We start from the raw sequence: 18354 nt of genomic DNA on the forward strand, positions 1-18354 counted from the left end.
CTTAAGCATTAGAGAATGAAAGCAGATGTTTCCCAACCTGTTGAAAACAGTTCGTCATCATCACTAAATTCAATGTCATGTGTAAGAGCTTTCATCTTACTATCATTGCAATCTATCTGTCAAATGCCATTTTCTGAAAATACACAAAGAAGACACAACCAGAAGCATCCAATTTCAAGGAACCGACCCTTTCACTCTTATAAACAAACTCCATCCACCTGTCTTCCTGCACTATCCCCCAGCTTCTTGAGAGCATTGCTCATACAGACAGGCTTTATTTCAAAATTTAACTTTAGAAATGGATATATTAGGTAAGATGAGGGTACATTCTCAGCAGAGCTCTACCAAGAAGAGCTGAGGTTGTCCTTGCAATTTATTTTCTGATACAGTTCTGCATCTGGACATGGACTAGAAGCTCTGTTCTGCAATTAAAAAAAATAATAATAAAAAAATCACAGGGATTTAATGGCCACACCTAGCAAGTCCTGTTATTTTAATCTTGCATTATCTTTGCACTTTGACATTTCTGTGGCAAATATTAATCCCCTTTGCTGCTGCAGGTGCTACAGCTTCCATACATGAATCAGAAGACAACTCATCAGATTCAGTGATTTCACATCTCCTTCTGTTTGACTCTTACTGTGTATCGGGAAGCAGCCATTTCTTATCTCTTACTACAGAATTATCAAAACTTGGTCATTTTGGGGAAAAAAAATAATCCAGTGCCTGTTGATACTTTTATTGTTTTCATCAAAGACTTGTTAGCCATTTACATGAAACAGGATATGTACAAAGCTAGCCTATCTGTGCACTGATCAAATTAAAAACTATAGACAAAGGCTGTCACTTCATACAATGTTATTTTAAAATGCACATAGTATGAAAACTCTCTAGAGCTGTGTTACTATACAAGGCTGTACTTAGTTCTTTGCAGACTAATTAGCATACAATGTAAACAGAATTAAAGAATATGATGAGAATTAATGACCCTGTGTATTACGATACTAAATTATAACTATAACTGATATATAACTATATTAAATTTTAACAGGGTTAGCACGTATGTCCTCTTCACTGTTATGGCTCTAGCTGTAGCAGTTTTTGCTAGCTAGCTTCTGCAGGCGTCTCAAACAGTTTTAAGCATTTAACCTGGTCCAAGGCCAGCTGCAGAAGTTATAACTGAAGGTGGACAAGAAATAGAATTGATTTGGAGGCAGGCATCAGGATAACATTTCTCTACCAACAAGTTTGTGAGTGGTGATTTCCAGTTGTCACCTAGATAGCACTTAAGCAAGCAGACAAGATTCTTTAACCAGAAGTGCGTATACACACCAGGATGCCAGGGTTGCAGCAACATCTTCAAAGAGAAAAGATAGATGCGAGACAGGCACTGTACAAGAAAGAAATGGAACGACAGATTAAAAATTAAAAAAGAACCCAGAGTTACTGGTCAAATCACAGGTTTGACCACATGATCATACAGACATCCCCAAGTCCCTGTTCCCCCACAGTGCCTTGGAATGTGGGAGAAGCCAAATTAACAGTGCGGTTCCAGGGGGAAGTCTCTGGGCAGCAGTTCCCGAGCCCAGTGCTAGACACAAACCCCACAGGAGAGCAAGCCCACCTAACAGCTCCTGCCACTTGGAGCCAAGAAACTATATTATCAAATGCTGGGGTTTGGTAAAACACAGGAGGTAGTTCAGCAAGCTGCTGACAGCAGACAAGGGCTAACCACAGCGTTATTAGATCACAGGACATCTGCAGGGTCTTATTGCTAGGGCAAACATTAATCTTCAGAGAAAGCTAAACATGCAAAATGAGATCTCAACATGAAAAAATTGAAAGAGAAGTTACACACAATTAAAATTATCCCAAATAACTTTTGAAACTGAACTGGCTGAAAAGGGGGAGAGGAAGTGTTTTTCCATAAGAAAATACCTGCCCCTCCTAGCCGACTGGGATCAAAGTAGGCAGAAAAACTTTAAGTTGAACCTTTCTGTTTTGAAGCACTTCTGCGATTGACCCAAGTTTAAATTAAAATTATGCTTGTTTATAGAAATGTCCAGGCTTTCCTTATTCCCAGCACCATACTAAAATTGTGTTGATATAGATATTACATTGGATTATTTCCCTGAAGACATGAAAGAGAGCTAATGTAAATGCCAATTTAGTTTTAAGAATCCTGAGAGAGTAAGGCTTTGTCTGACTTTATTTATGAAAGCCCTTATATATTTAAGCAGTTTCAAGTTTGCTTTGTTAGGCAGCAACTTTAAAAGTAATTTGGTCATTTAAGAATATTCTGCGTACCGGAGTTGTCTGGAGAACAGGCATTTCAAAGTGGCACATACAGACCTTATTTTCCATGGGAATTACTGAGTAGTCTGCCTCTATGAACGCCTTCCTTCATCAAAAAATGATGCCATCATTTTATATGTGGTTTGACAAAAATCTGTATTTCATGTATTCCCAGCTTCATACTGCCAGCCTTGCTCCAAAGAGCTTGCTGTTCTCTTGCACAAAGGGCAGCATTTCCCAATTATGTGACTTGACACAATATTAAAGTACGTAACAAAATGGTGCACATGTACACTGGAAACAGCTGCTTTGGAGTTTAGATCTAAAATTCGAGAGGTCTTTTTGCTGCACCTGGCTGCACTGTCCTTTGTTACTGGATGATCTCAACACACAACAGTGAGGATAAGGATCTCACATTTGAAGTCCACAAATTCTGTATTTACACTTTCACAAACAGAAAACCATGGTAACCACTGCAATATCTAAGTATGGGTTACTGTACAGTTTATTCCATAATAGCCATTCTGAGAAAAACAAAGAGTCAAGTACCCACTAATGTCTGCGTAATTCTGCCTAAAAAGAATTTTAGGCACTTTGGACAGCTTTGAAGCAAGTCTAGCTAAATTGCATTAGCAATTGCAGGAGTACAATCAGTGACTAATTAAGTCCTCTTTCTGGATACAGATTACTGGCTGAAGATTTAGGTAGCATACACTGTTCTGTGGTATACTCATTTGAATTGGTTATTGCAGTCACCAAGGACCCCCAAAGCTGAATTCTCCTAGGGTAACATAAGATCTAGGCTGATCGTGTTTTTCCAATCTATGGTATTCTTTACAAAAAATAATATAGAATTTCCATTAAACACTGCAGCATTACTGTTTCAACCCCCATGCCTCTTCCTTTTAATTTCATTAGCAGCTCCCACTGACAAATGATCAACTAATAGTAGCTCTGGAACAGTGCAGCCAAATTGAAGATTACTCTTGGATTAGTGAGAAAGAAGTCTTGTATCTACTGGCTCAAATCAAAGGACAGTAAATCAATGTTCCACAAGTGTAGCACTCATTCAACTTTTAAGATGCCTCTCCCCACTCCAGTATGCATCTATTTCAAGCTCTAAATTGGCTTATACTACCTTATTACTGTATTCCAGACATCTTTCAATGCAAGCTAGACAAAATTCATGGTTTCCCTTTGTAGGCCTTGAAAAGTTTCCTTGTAGCTTATACACTAAGAACAGAAAACCTGGTCCAGGTCATCTTTCCCAGGTCTCACATATCACAGGGCCCTACAGCTGATTTCAGCTAAGAAGCACTAGTAAGCAAATAAGTTGTTTACACACAAATGTTAAGTGTATGATTAGCAATTGTCCCAGGTAATGAACCTCAAAAGTCAGACCTCCAAGATCACCACACACACCTGTCTCTCAATTTAAGTTTTATTTGTGTTTTGAACAGTTAGCATCCCTTAGTTTACATTACTAACAAACCAACTGAGGTTCCATATAATTTGAATGATTTTATAGATATTGCTTCTATTTATAAAAGGATACACATGTTGCATACTTGGACAAACATGGACATTATTTACATTAGCATCTTGAAAAGGACTTTAAACAAAAATAGAAAAAATGCTTGCATGTTCATATACAAAGGCTGAGAGGCCCACCCCAATCTAATTGTGACACCCTCTCATTCCTATTTCTATATATCCTTGATCTCTGCTCATTAGGAAAAATAGAAATGAGGTTGCTACTGGCATAAATCACACACTGACTACAGCTGTAGACAGCCCATGCACAGGAATAACTTCCATTGCATTAGCTCTTCTGCCTTTAAAACTAGATCTACAGTGAGCATTGAAATGCCATTGTGATGGCTGCATGCAGATAGCTGTGCATCCCACAGCTGAAGATGCCTAGCTGTTTACTACCGTCAAAGATGGTTCTCTTTTTCACTCTCCCAGACTACAGTGAGAAAAAATATTCCTGTTGATAATAAACACCGGTTTTTTTCTAAAGGAAATACACAGAAGTATTGCCAACTTTGCTGGTCCCCTTGGAAGCAAAGATGATAGAATCAACTAGTTAAAAGCAGTAAAACTGAGCTCTCTTCCAGCATTAAAAAAACACCAAAAACCAACAAACCTTTTCACACTTTAGTTAAATTGATTTTCTTGTTAAGATTCCCTGTCTTTTTATCTTGTATGACAAGTTTGTCTAGATTTTCTTTACAAAAATTATATACCAAGATGAAATCGCCACAGCTTAAAAGGACATCTCTTTGTCATAACAAGAATAAATATTTTCCAGAAGCTGACAGACATGACAACTGAGATGACTCAGGTCAACCTGGCAAGCCTTACCTTTTCTGGATGGCGAGTACAGCAGACAGGGAAAACCTGCCATTATAGATGCATCTATAAGATGGAAAACATTAAGATATCTCAGGAGGCTAAACTGCACTACTTGAAATCAGTGTGAAGTCAGTTTTGAAATGCACCTGATTAAACTGATGCACACTTTTTTACATACCCTTTTTCCTCCATGTGGTGTCATCTGCATGGCTGCCGGTGAACATATACTTTGTAAAGCTGCTCCCTACCAGTTCCAGCAATTTATTGATTTGGCATATGGGAAGAAAAATGATTTTATCTATTTAATTTTATTTAATTAATTTTTGTGCACCTACTTATCAGCATCCAGTTCCATTTCCTCTAGGCTAGTATAAAATGCACCTGTGTTGCAGATGAAGCTCCATAACATCTGTAGCATACATTTTAAATCACATTTTATCATTTGTCCTAACTGAAATCTGAACACTGAACCAGCAGAAGTTGAACATCTGGAACTGGAGTTCACTGAAGTCCTTAAAATACTTTAGGTAAGAAAAACATCTTTGGATACAAATCAAATTCACTAAAGCAAAGATAATCTTCTATTAGCTTGACCTCTGCTAGTGACTAAACAAACCCAAGATATAAAAGCAGACTATGGTTTCCCCTTTTTGTTCTCATTGGAGAAGATCTGGTAGTTCAAGAATTTTAGATACACAGTTACTATAGTTTTGAACTTTAAAATGCTATTACATATGTATTTCAGGGCTATTCCAGTGCAGAATCAGATAACTGGGTGGGTGGGTGCACGTGCACTTAAGATTCAAGAAGTGCGTTCATGATAATATAAGTGTATCTGAATTCATATACAGCTAACCTGGATGTATTAGCCGTTGCAGAAATGCCAAGTCTTTCTAGTTCATCAAATACTGTATAACATGATATACAAATGTGGGGGGAATAGCAAAAAAAATTTTAAGCATACATGAATGAAGCCAAGCTTTCCTCCTGGCTAAGGTAAATCCACCAGCCCCACTACTGAGTACAGTCTACCAGCCATTCTTCCTCCTTCTACTATCCGAACAGCAAGGGTATAAGCCATTTCTCTCATTTTCTTTAGATCCCTACTCTGACTTCAACTACAGTTGCTCTTCTACACAAATTTATCACTCCTCAGTTGTTTTCTGAAGGTTACAGATATTAAATTTCCCTGTGTCACAGACTGAATTCGAGTGCCAATTGCCTGTCTGTGGCATATACCTATGATTACTTCCCATTATGACTTCTAAGAACAAAGTTGGAGTCTCATTTTCAGTTATTGACTGAATGAGTTTTCACCTTACTTGTGCTTTCACTTCACCCAGAAAATCACCCATTTTATTATCCCATTGAAAGGTATAATATACAGTCACATTATTACCATTATATAAGTGCTGGCACCTGGACTATTGTTACGAATTATGTTTCTGCCATACTTCAAAGATGCTCAAGTGACTACATGCTGCAGAAGTCACAGTCTGAAAATGGGTATTTTATCAGAAACTTCTAGTCTACAATATTCAGTGAGAGAATAAAGAGCTTTTTTTTCTCCTTGCTGAAATGAGCCACAGTTTTTCCTTAAAGCCTTATGCTTTTAACTTGCGGTATAACCTACAGATACAGGCATTGCAGCTGGTAAACTAACTCAGAGGTTCTCAGCATTAAAAACTACAGTGAGTAACACAATTTAAACAGGTGAAGAGAACTATTAGCTCCAGAATAATCACAGAATCATTCAGGTTGGAAAAGACCTTTCAGATCATTAAGCCCAACTGTTATAGTTCATTGGGTGACGTTATGTTTTACAGCATTATACTTACTGACAATTAAGCTATGTTATCTACTAATACTGAAGTTACACAAGCTAAAGTAAGGTGAGAAGTTCTCAAATCTCAGGTGCTTTGAATGACCACACTAAGGTTTACACCGTAGCAGTCAGTAGTCCAAGGTGTAAGAAGCCCAGGCTTCACTGAAATAGGTTAAATTGTTATCTCTAACAAAAAAGCCTTATGAGAAATATGATGAAAAAAGGTTTTGGCAGAAATAAGTAAGTTCAGGTTTGCTATAGCTGATTCACTCTGGATTCTGGTTATGTTAAGAAGAATTTTTTCTTCCTTCATGATGCCATTCTGTTTGTTCATATAAGTAAATTAACCTAATCATTACATATAACATTATTGATACATTCCTTCATAATGTTTAGAGTTGATGCTTGCTTACTGTCCTACTATAACAGATTAGACCACCTACTCACACAGTTATGTTTGTTATTAAATGAACACACATGGAGAGCTAAAAGCCTGTGATAATACAACTGCAATTTTTAGTTGCCTTTCCAGGCAATAATCTCTATAGCTAATAGTTTAGTTCTCCCTCATAAAATCAGAAGGAATCTAACAGGGATGCAGTGAATCCTAAATAGTTAGCTGAGATAAAAGCATAAAGGAGAATCTATAATGGAATTTTCCCGAAGTATAAGTGATCAACACCACCATGAACTAACATCAGATACTGTGTATTTCAAACACTCTTTATGTGCTGCTGCTTAGCCAAGGTGTTTGGACAAAAGCTAAAAATAAAGACTACGTTGCTAAAAAGCTAACCCTAGCCTTCAAGTTCAAAGAGCTTTTTCATCTAGCAGAAGACACTCATAACACGTGGCTTGAGTCCACAACCATGTCTAGGGAGAAAGCCAAGTAAGAGTCTCTGTTTTTCGTACGTTACTCAAACGTTTGCAGTGCCCTAGAGGGATTATTTTTTCTACTTAGTAAGTGGGTTTAAAAAAGTTATTATTCCATTTTTCCACATACATTAACCTCCATTATTCAGTTTCACCACACTGAAGTTGCTGTAGTTCCTGATATCCCACTGAGCTGATCTGCCCCAAAATTTGATATGTGACTCCCATCCATCATCAGCCTCATGTTATTTATGCACAGGCTAGTTCATTAATAGACATAGCAGCCTTAAAGCTTAATGACACAAATAAGGAGTTAATAAAAACATGAGTAAATCTTCATCTAATGTAGTTCTTGTGATATGACAAGCAAGCATGGATTGTATCACTAACACCACTTGAAGCAACTTTAGGCCAGTGCCTCAACTGCTGCGTATCAAGAGATGTACTCAACATCAAGAGAGCTGTGCAAATCAACACCCGTGAAAATTCAGGTCTATCTCAGCCTTTAATAACATATCACAACGGGATCTTCAGGACACAAAACACTGCCCAGAGGAAAAAAAAAAAAAAAAAAAAAAAAAAAGAGAGAGATGCTCAGGAAAGGGGGATCACACACACAACACACCCTGCCCCATAAAAGACACTGATCTCATGCATACTACTTGCTTTGATTCTAAGACAAAGACAGATGTTACTAAAACTGCTCAGGATTAAAAAAACAAAACAAAAACCCACAACCAACAGCAATTCCATACAAATTTGTCCAAGTATTTTTGAATGGACAGGACTTCAAATACTGCCTGACAACAGTTGCTCAATTATGTGTTACTTTAATTACACACAAGACTTGGCAGCAGCAGAGAACGTATGTCTGGGACAGTCCTCAAAAAATTTACTAACACTTCAAGATCCACAGGCCAAGTTACAATATGGAGAGTTCCTAAAAATACTTCATTCTGCATGTAATGATTCACTGATAACAGAGGGAGCAGAGTTAAGTTTAAGATTCACTAATAGACTAAAACCAATTGCTTATTCTGTACAGTAACAAATTCTAAAACAAACATCTCTGTTCATGTCCTGCTGCCAAAGGGATGTTTCAGCAACAACTGTGTTACCAGGAAAGTCTTACATCACTAAGCAATTTGTAGCTCTACATTGGAAGTATCATGTGAAAACAAACATACAGCTTCCAAAACAACCTTAGCATACATCCATTTCTCAAGACCAAAAACAAACCAAAAAAAATGCTGGCATTAAGACCCCCTTTTTTTTGTCTACAAAACCATTTAAGAAAAAATATTCACAATACCAGTGTCAACCAAGTTCATCACAAAAGCCAACTTCTGTCTTGCCTTTGCCTGCGAGCGCTTAACTATAATTAGATGCCCAAATGATGAATGATAGGCTTATACTTGTACCAGTTCTTGGGGCTTGTACCAGTTCTTGAAACAGCGTAATACCCTGAAAGGATTTACCAGTACTTCATATGAAATGCATTAAAAACAAGCAACAAGAAATCAAGTCACGTTATGTCAAGAGCAGAACTCTGTGTCAAAAGCTGTTCCAATTTAAGAAACTGTTAGACAAAACAACATTTACATTTTATTCTGAAATCCTACATTAAGATTTACCATTTTGAAACATTGAGAATTGTATCACAGCCCAGCCAAGAAGGATGAAGACATAAGATACAAGTTATAATAGTCTTCTGCTTTTAACAACTTCACTAAGCTCAGTTACAAATTAGTGATGGCAAAACAAGGAACATAGTTTCAAAATAAGTGAAACAATAAATCTTAATAGCCAACAGATGTCTTTTTACCTTCCCAAAAAGCAGCTTAGTCAAAGCTCATTTCAGAGCCCAGTTTTGTGGCATCCCTCCCGAAATACCAACACCGCCTCTGCAGGGAAGCTGCCGTTACCCCAGCATGAGAAGGGGCTAGCAATCCACATAATTCGAGTTTATGTAAAAGGAGAGGAAACTGAAAGCTAAATCACTACACCACTCACATATTAATATAACTACAGCAGATATGCGAGCAGACCGCCAGAGCTCTGTTTTGCATTTAAGGGAAAAAGGAACGAGAGAAGAAGGAACGGGGGGTGGGGGGGTGGGGTGTTGGTTCCCCCTCCCCTCCTTCAAGCAAATCTAAATTTGTTCATTAGATCCCCAAGCTTTTAGGGTCAGTTACATAAAAATATGTAAAACCTGTAACGCGCAGAACAAGACTCCTGCCGCTGCCCAAGGCTCTGCCAGCTCGGCCCCGGCACCCGCCGAGGCTCGGGGAAAGGCCGGCTCTCCCCCCGGCGGCCGAGAGGACTCAACCAGGCACAGACCGGCCGCGCTCCCGCCGCTGCCGGTGCCGCTCTCCCGTACCCCAGCCCCGCTAGCACAGCCGGGGGGAGAGGGGGCTGCGGTACGTTGGGCATTTCTGATGGTCACCGCCGGCAGCTGCAGGAGTCCGGTAAGGTTGACGTGCCACGAAATGGTGGCTCTGACCGCTACACACATTTTTATGATACGGAGAAATCGGGTGGCTGTGCAAAGCCGAGCCGGGAAGGGCTGGCGGGCGGCGGGACCGGCAGCGGCGGGGCCTGGAGCAGCTGTCAAGCCCGGCCGCCTCCCCCCGCGCGGCCCCCCCCCTCCGCCAGAGCGGTACTTACGTGAAAACAAAAAATAAAGTAGTCGAACCCACTAATAAGGCAGCTGCTGTGGAGACAGGGATGTATTTAGTAGGTTTAAACCTCTTTCCAGTGCTGCTGGGCATCCTGTAGTTTACACATCACTGGGTAAATCCAACCCGAGAGGAGGGAGCCGGGAGGATGCGGGTCCCTCCGGCGCGGGGAGAGCGGGACCCGGGCGGCGGGGAGGGACGGGCGAGGGACCGGAGCAGCTGACCTCCAGCACAGGAAATCCCACCCACCCCGCCCGGCCCACTCGGCTGATGTCAGCAGCCCCTTAAGGTAGCGCTGCGGGGGGACGGGGCCCCGCAGAGCTGCGGGCCGGGCGGGGCGGCGGACCCCGCAGCCGGGCCGTCCCGCAGCAGCCCTTGCGGACAGGGCGGATCTCATCCCCCCCTCTTACAAGGGGGAGGCAATTTATCGAGCCCTGCAAGGCTCTTTGTGGGGCGTGAAAGCGCTCTCCCCGTTCGCTTTGCAACGCTGCTCTAAGGCTTGACCGCAAAATACCTCGGGTCTGCAAGCAGCTGCACCGCTGCAGCACCCCGCGCAGCTGGGCAGGGCTCTGCGCCGAGCAGAGGGGGCTTCCGAGGGAAGCGGATTGCAGGACCGGGGCCTGCAGTGAATTCCGAACTAGTCAAGTCGGGCACAAATTCTGCGTTGCTAGCTCGGTCAATAAACCCCCTACATTTTATTCAGCCAAACCCTGATTCACAGTATTGAGAAAACTGCTGCACTCTGCTAAATATAACTAAATCCAAGATGAGTAACTGAGTGCAAATGTAACTGAAACGACACCATACCCTGTTCTTTTTAAATCTATCTAGTAGCATCAGGAGGCAGAAAGAGGTAATTTAAGGTAACATAAGAAAGTTGAGCAAAACGGCTTTCTGAAGAGCGCTGTGTGAATAGCTGCTCTTTTCACGTTCAGGGGGCACCACCCAGCAGCTTCCCTTAGTCAGAAGGAAACCCTCAGACGGGAGCAAAGGTTCAAGGCCACTTGGAAGTTTAGAAATCAAGACCAGGAGCTGCAGCTTGCACCCTCCCTCCTGCTTTCTTCCTCAGCTAATCCCCCATTTGCAGTTGCCAACATGCAGATAAAGGAACCACTGTGCAAGACAACAAAAGCCACATGTGCAGCTTCTGCTGGGTGTTCTTAGATGTAAGCTTGCCCTAGAAAGTATATACCTCAGTTTGGTTCTGAAAAGATGTTACTGTTCCCCATCTTAAAAGACTAGTCCTAGAGGTATTAAGAACAGGTAAAACCCAACACAAAAAAAAAAGCAAGTAAGGGTCCTCAACTCTGCAGTTCACAAAAAAACCAAACCGTTAAAAAATTTGTGCGCATCAGCTTTAATATAAGCAAAGCCAGCAAGTTTAGGCCTGAAGACATATGGTTATGTGATATCTCAGCTTTTGCTAACAACTGCCCCCTGTCCAAAAACAAACAGAACTTATTCTGCAGTCTTCTGAGAACAACTTTAAAAATGCTGAGGTTTACCCAAAAACGAGTAAAGCCAGAAAGCAACTCAAAATGAACTCCAGACTTAGATTTTTGAGGAAAGGGAGGAACACCTACTTAAGTTATTTTTGAATGCTTGGAGGACATTAAATGTTTCCTATGCTTTACTACTCTTTGTCATGCCAGCTTATTGAAATAAATGATTCTTAAAGTCCTTGTAACTAATCAAAAGGTCAACAACTTTACACAGAACCAAACTCTGCATACTAATCTGAAAGCCTTCAGGCACATCTATGCTAGCATATTAAGTTGGATCAAAAGTATACTTTGGAAGCAAATCTCTTGATCACTGTCACCATGGTTTGATGTATGTTGCTGAGTAGTCTTGAAGTGGGTAACTGGATTAATTTTCAACAAAACTAAGCTGGGAAGATACATTTCAGGAACACACCTAATACACTCAGGTCATTAATTAGTTTAGCACCACTTGCATAACATAAGCAGAGACTTCATCACTTTGATCAGTTCAAGCCCTCCCCCCTCCTCTACCAGCAACACTCTTGATCAAGAATTTCAGTTGTAAACAGAACCCTGATTATTTTTCCAGATATTTTTATTTTAAACTGGAAAATGTTATCATAAGAAGCATTATAGACTGTTTGTGAAGTTTGGCTAGCATCCTGTAATGACAGTAAGAGACTTACTCAAATGCATGTTTCAGGGCTTGAAAAGTAGTGAAGAAGTTAACTCTCAATAACGGTCAGATCTGCATTTTTAGCAGAGACAGGCAAGTTTCCTTTCTAGGTGAGCAACAGAAGCAATCTGCCAAGTTTCTAGCAGGTTGTTAGGGAACAATAAGCAAAGTTTATTTTAACATACATATTTGGAGGTTGGTGATTTACTTGAATTTCATCCTTTTGAAGGACAAAGCCTTCCTGGGACAGTAACATTCCTTGATGTGAATACAGGAGTTATTCTTAAGACGACTGTTCCTACTCTGTCCTCTGTACTTCGTGAACTTCAACTGTATTTTCCTATGAGGATCCTTACCTCTTTGAAGTCTGCTTCTTAAAGGCAGAATCAGTGCTCCTGCTCCTTCCACCCTTCTGAATGGTCTTCCCTTTATCACTCTGACACACTAATGCTTCACCAGTCTTACTGTAACAGCCCCAGTTTAGAGGGGCAATCTTTCAAGCCACTCTTGTTCTGAAGAGAGGTACTCAGCAGCAAGCAACTTTGCATGGTTTTTTTAATATCCCAGTCATTCAACACTGTAGAGAGGGTCACTAAAGATAGCAATGCAAATATGGAGTATCAGTGCACAAAGAACTGTAACTTTCACAGCAACAAAAAAGGCACATCTCCAAACCTCAACTTATCTTAAAGATGACTGTGCAAGTCTGGGCTGAGCTGCAGTCATCCTGTGGATCAAGACACTTAATGCCATGCAACACTGCTGTCATGCAGAACCAGCAGTCCCAAAAGAGGGCCGAGACATCCGTGCTACAAGGCTACAGCATTACGCTGAATTGTGTTTTGAGATTATTTTTTTTGCTGCTGTACGTTGTAGACTACCTATCAGAAAACAATAAATTACTGTAATTTGGTGTCCAGCAGTTTTCACACTTCACTTCATTCCCACTAGCATTCCAGTTCTTGAGAATGGTCTATTTCCAAGACAGCATAAAGCACTGCTGAGCAAAATTCAACCTCGCTATTAAAAGGCAAGTATATTTGAAATCACGAGATGACTTTACCATTCAAACAGTAAGGATGTCTGAGGACTTGACTACAGCAGAATAAGCATGTCTCAGAGCTGGTCTCCTGGAACTGTAGTTTCTGGATTCACACTACCTTATCAGCGTGCCAGAAGATTCTGGCAGCACTGAGGTAAACAGCAACAGCAGCATGAGTTAGGAAGAGATTTAATGACTACCCAAAGAACAAATACAGCTACACAGGACAATCTAAAAATAATCTGGCAGAGTATGGCTAGTAATTGCATGTCTTCTTGCAAGATTTTACTCTGAGATTTTACCCCAGAAAGGCAAACCACAGAAGTTTTGTTGGAGCCACATGCCAGGGTACCATTCTCAAAGCTGGCAAGATCAAAGAAAACTCATGACAGAGCTAGCGTCAAGTATTCTTGATGACCATGCAATTATCATATCAAATCATGGCACTACGTTAGCTGGAAGTCTTAGCTACACGGTTAAGAAAATCCTTTTTATTTTGTACAATTGGAAGTACCAAAAATCCCTGGAATCTTTTATTAGTCACTGGGCAATTTAACTCCTAGCTCATACTAGCTGTTGTCATTAAACAATGACCAGAATAAATAATTCTACTTTTCTTACTGGATTTGCTTACTACAATAAATGCATTTGCCAGCCCATGTAGTTCCAGTGACCTGCAAGCTGTTCAGGGTCACTGGTAGGACCCTGAAGGATCAGCAATTAGGTGTTTAGTAAAAGCTGTTTTTCCCTCAGACTTGCAGTGTTTGGTACAGAGGACATCTGGACCATCACGCGCAGCATGGTGCTGGCAGAAAATCCGAGCAAGGCTAGACAGTTCTGCGTACAAGCCAGGCCTACTTGCATGTTTCTTACTAGATCTATCAAGAAATTATTGCCTCATAATGACTTTTCAGTAGCCTAAACAGATATCCCACATAATTTTCTACTCTTCCAACAGATCTTTTCCGTGGAATAGCATTTGTTTAGAGCAAAACTCACTCATGTAACACATTTCCCAGCTGCAGCGATGGGGCATATCAAGTTGCATTTATTATGAGACTTTGAGCACTTTACTTACAGACTGATTCCTAAATCATCCCCACAAGGAACTACTTACATTAGAATAATGTAGGCCTCTGAACAGTTTTTTAAAGATTCACCAACCATCCTGTTTAAAACCATTAATAGTGTAATCCTCCTCCACTAGGATGGAGTATCACTCTGAATGACGCTGCTGAAACTCAGAAAGCCAACAGTGGTTCACGTACCAGCAAACAAATTAAGATATTAAAACTGATAAGCACTATTTATCTGAAGCAATATAACTTTAATTATACCTAGTAGTCTTGAGAAATATCCTCCAAAGAATGCAAAATATTCAGTCATTTTAACGTCCACTCCATCTTTGTTGATGTTTACATAGCTGTAATTGCTTTTATGGAAAAACAGCATTAGAAAACTATATACTTTTAGCTACTTGAAATGAGGACAGCCAGTACAACATGAATAGGCAAGAATCTCTGACACCATTGGCTTCTCTGTTAACACGTAAGTGAATTACACATCTTGATACAACAGTTATTATCTACAACACAGTGAATCGACTGATGTAAATTTGCAGCATCAAGACTTAACACAACAAAAAAATCTGGACTTCTCCAGCTTGAAAGTTCAAAGCAAGTTTAAGGCTATAAAGTTAATGAAACGCTTGCAGTAGTCAGACACCTTCCACAAAATAAGTTTGCTGTACATTAACATCTAACCCAGAATTGTACTAGTACCTTGTTTGTACTTCAAACATTCGTCATTATATTTGTTAAAAGCATAACAAACTATGCCCCACAAACCTCAGCTTCACCATCAATGCTTTAAGGAGTTCTACACATGTTATTTATTTATGGACCTAATGTAGGTTGCATTTTCATTAAGAGACTATAGCAAACTAGTTACACACGTCTTTCAAATATGAACAGGTCTTAAGTCAGTGGTTAATGTCTAACATGACTGAAGTGAACAAAGAAATTCCATACTTAAAATTAGCATATTAGAAAAATATACCAGTGGTCATAAATCCGATGCCTAGCTGTAGATACTAATAACTATTCAACCCTTAATATAAGGTTTGTTTGCTCCTGTGCTTGTCGGTTTTCTCAACTTCAAGAATTATTTCTTCATATAATTGCACAAGCTACTTAACTTGAGCACCTTGTTTTCACATGCATTGAAGTCTGAGAAATCACTTACATGTACACTCTACAGCAGATTAGTTCAAACTTTTCTTCAGGAAGCAAAATAATTCTGATCTGTTGCAGTTAGTTTTCCTCATCTCCTGACTCTGAAAATGATACACTGTCAGACCTAGTTAAGGTTAGTGAAAGACCAGCAATTTCTCTTATTTTAAAGAGTAATCAAGCTAAACCTTTAAAGTAAATCTGAAATAAACCATCATAAAAGCAAAACCAAAATTTAAAAAATCCTTTTATACACTTCTTCAGTAAAGTAGTGCAAGTTTACACATAAACATGACCTCAGCAATTTAAGAACACTTAGAAATTAGTTTGACTAATCAAAATTAAGACACTAGCTTGCCATAGACACCTTTTGGAGAGAGGTTTGGGTTTGTTTCAAATAACCATTCCACTGTTGAAGCACTCTGCATTGAAAGCTGATGGCAATCTATACAGGTGATCAAAAACAGCATGGCAGTTTATAATGTTCTCTCTCGCACAATCTCCAGTTCTACACAAATAGTTGCAACATCAGTTGCAAGTAATCAATAATATCAAGCTGAGTTTTCTGAACTCTGAATGTGATAACTTGTCTTCAGAGAAAAGTTTTTAGTAACATTAAACTTTTTCATTAAGTTATTCAAAGGAATGCCTTGAGAGGTGAAGCAGCATAAGGCATAGCATTTCTATTGTGAGAGGTCAGAGTTTAGCACAATTCATTGTCAGCCATAAAGCACAGCATCCACCTTCTGGACCCAACATTCTCAAACTGGGAAATCCATACCCCTAACTGGTACAGCTGGGCTGGGCTGCAGGTGCCCCTTCATGGACATCTGCTCAGGCTGCAGATGCTTTCTGCACCAAACACCTCCCAGCCTCCACTGAATACCAAGTGAGAAGAACTGGTATACCTGCAAACCCCACCTCTCTTCTGTACAGCCCTATTATAGTTCTTTCCATGATGAAGGTATAGGTAAAAAAATAATCCCTCATTTTTCAGTTAAATCCTTCAAAGTTTTAGATTAAGCAAGTTCCAAGACATTTAGTAACAAAATTGAAAGAAATATTCAGAGTCCTATTTTTGCCCTTTACATACAGGTATTTCTTGAGCAGGTTGCATCAAAAATAAAGATTCACAACATTCTTGTGTCTGCATACTTTTGAGATGAATTCCAATTTTCTGAGGTTTTGGTATCACAGAGAACTTGTGTTTTATATAAGCTGCCTTATTATGGGGCGGGGGGGAACAACATCATCATTTAGTATTAAAATACAACAAATTAGGGTGTTTGCAATTTGTGAATGAGATTTGTATCACCAATACAAGCTTATTCCTGGATGGAAAAACCTAACCTATTAGCGTATCTTCAAAATCAACGTGAGATTTAGAGAGTACTGTTTTGAATTAATTTTTATAATAAAAAAATTGTCTATTTTTTTAAGACCTTAACTACCTGTTAAGAAGATACTATTTTGAGGCTCAAAAATGTAACTATTTCTAAGTTAAATTCATTATTCAGGTGTCCTCTGACACTCATCCATCCTGTTTTATGCACATGAAATGATCAGTGCCAACAAAAGCTGGGTTATTAAGTCTGGCTATATAGCATCTCCCCACACTTGAAGAATTCATACAAATTGCAGATGTTAGCACCTGACAATGCTTTACTATTTCTATGTTAGTTTCCTTTTTTACTGAAAATGGATTAAAACTTCTTAAAAATCTTCACTTGTATCTTCTATATTTGGCCATATTCTCAGTAACAGTTATTGAAGTTAGAAGTACTAAAAAAGCCTTATCTGTAGCCAGCTGCAGTAACTATATTCCCCATTATTTTAGACTGCTTTCAAACACGCTAGAAGTTCAACTGCAGGTGTTAAAACAGCCTAGAATCCAATTTATCTCTAGAATGCTAGAGATAAATTAAGTCTCAGCACACGCCTGTAAAATGCAAGGTTCTGTTGATTTCTCTACTGTCCAAACAACAAATTAGGAAAGTTTCTGCATGATCCATTTTTACTGACACAATACCTTCAAACAGGTTCTGGCATTTGAATCACACTAAGGTTATTGCCATTTCAGAAACAAGTATAAGGCAACTGGCATATTTTAGTACTTGCCCCCACAAATTCAGTAAGGAACTTTTGCACTGCAAGCCTGCCTTTTTGTCCAAAGACTACAACAATTTTTGAGTCAAGCTATTATTTTAAGATTCCCCATTGCCTGACAAGACAGGTCACATTGTATCATCTCAATAACTTTGTTAACAGTGAAGATGGAGAGAAAGCACAAATACTGGGTGACCTGGGCAGGGGGGACAAGATGCTACATCAGCTAGAACTCTAGAATACTTGGTATACAGTAAGCTACAAAAAACATTTCAAAGACATCTCTTGCTTGTCTATATTACATATAGGGAAGTTTATAATTCAAATCACTTAAAGAAAGCCTTATGTCACCAAGATCAATTTTAAAAATACTTACTGCTTTTTAATTTTCAGAACAGCATACCTATAGCTTCTAAATGGACTAGAACATTGACTAATCATCCTTTAGTTCAGAAGATTAAGACATTCTTCAGCCAAATGCTATCCAGAGAAGTTTTACTTAGCGGTTCCTCATAACTTTGCTCTTTTTTGAATGTAGACTTGCATTAAGGATGGTTGTAACCCATGAACTGTAAACATGGCTCAGTTAACCTAAACAGGAATGGAAATGTCTTGAAATCATTTAAGCATGCATGAATAAGTAACGAGGGAAAGAAAAGAGGGCAATAACATTAAGCAGGAGTCATCAATATCTAAGATTAAGACAAATTAAGTCATTCAGGTGTTTCCTCCCCTCTTCCATACAACGTTTGACAGTGAAATCAAACTCACCCATTTTGCTGCCTT

General features: G+C 39.4%; 1 protein-coding gene across 4 annotated transcripts in view; it reads right to left on the minus strand.

Annotated features, from left to right (window-relative positions):
* ZDHHC8 (zDHHC palmitoyltransferase 8) overlaps nt 1–18269 on the minus strand; it is a 127023-nt gene extending 108754 nt beyond the window's left edge. For 2 of the 4 annotated variants that reach the window (XM_080373953.1, XM_080373956.1), the window contains exon 1: nt 10019–18269. In XM_080373953.1, coding sequence (XP_080230079.1) covers nt 10019–10122 — 104 coding nt within the window. In that variant the 5' untranslated portion in view covers nt 10123–18269. The other 2 variants (XM_080373954.1, XM_080373955.1) reach the window with 2 other exon arrangements.
* Nucleotides 18270–18354: the final 85 nt, after the last annotated feature.

This window comes from Falco punctatus (assembly GCF_963210335.1).
Source record: "Falco punctatus genome assembly, chromosome: 1".
NCBI classification, from domain to species: domain Eukaryota; kingdom Metazoa; phylum Chordata; class Aves; order Falconiformes; family Falconidae; genus Falco; species Falco punctatus.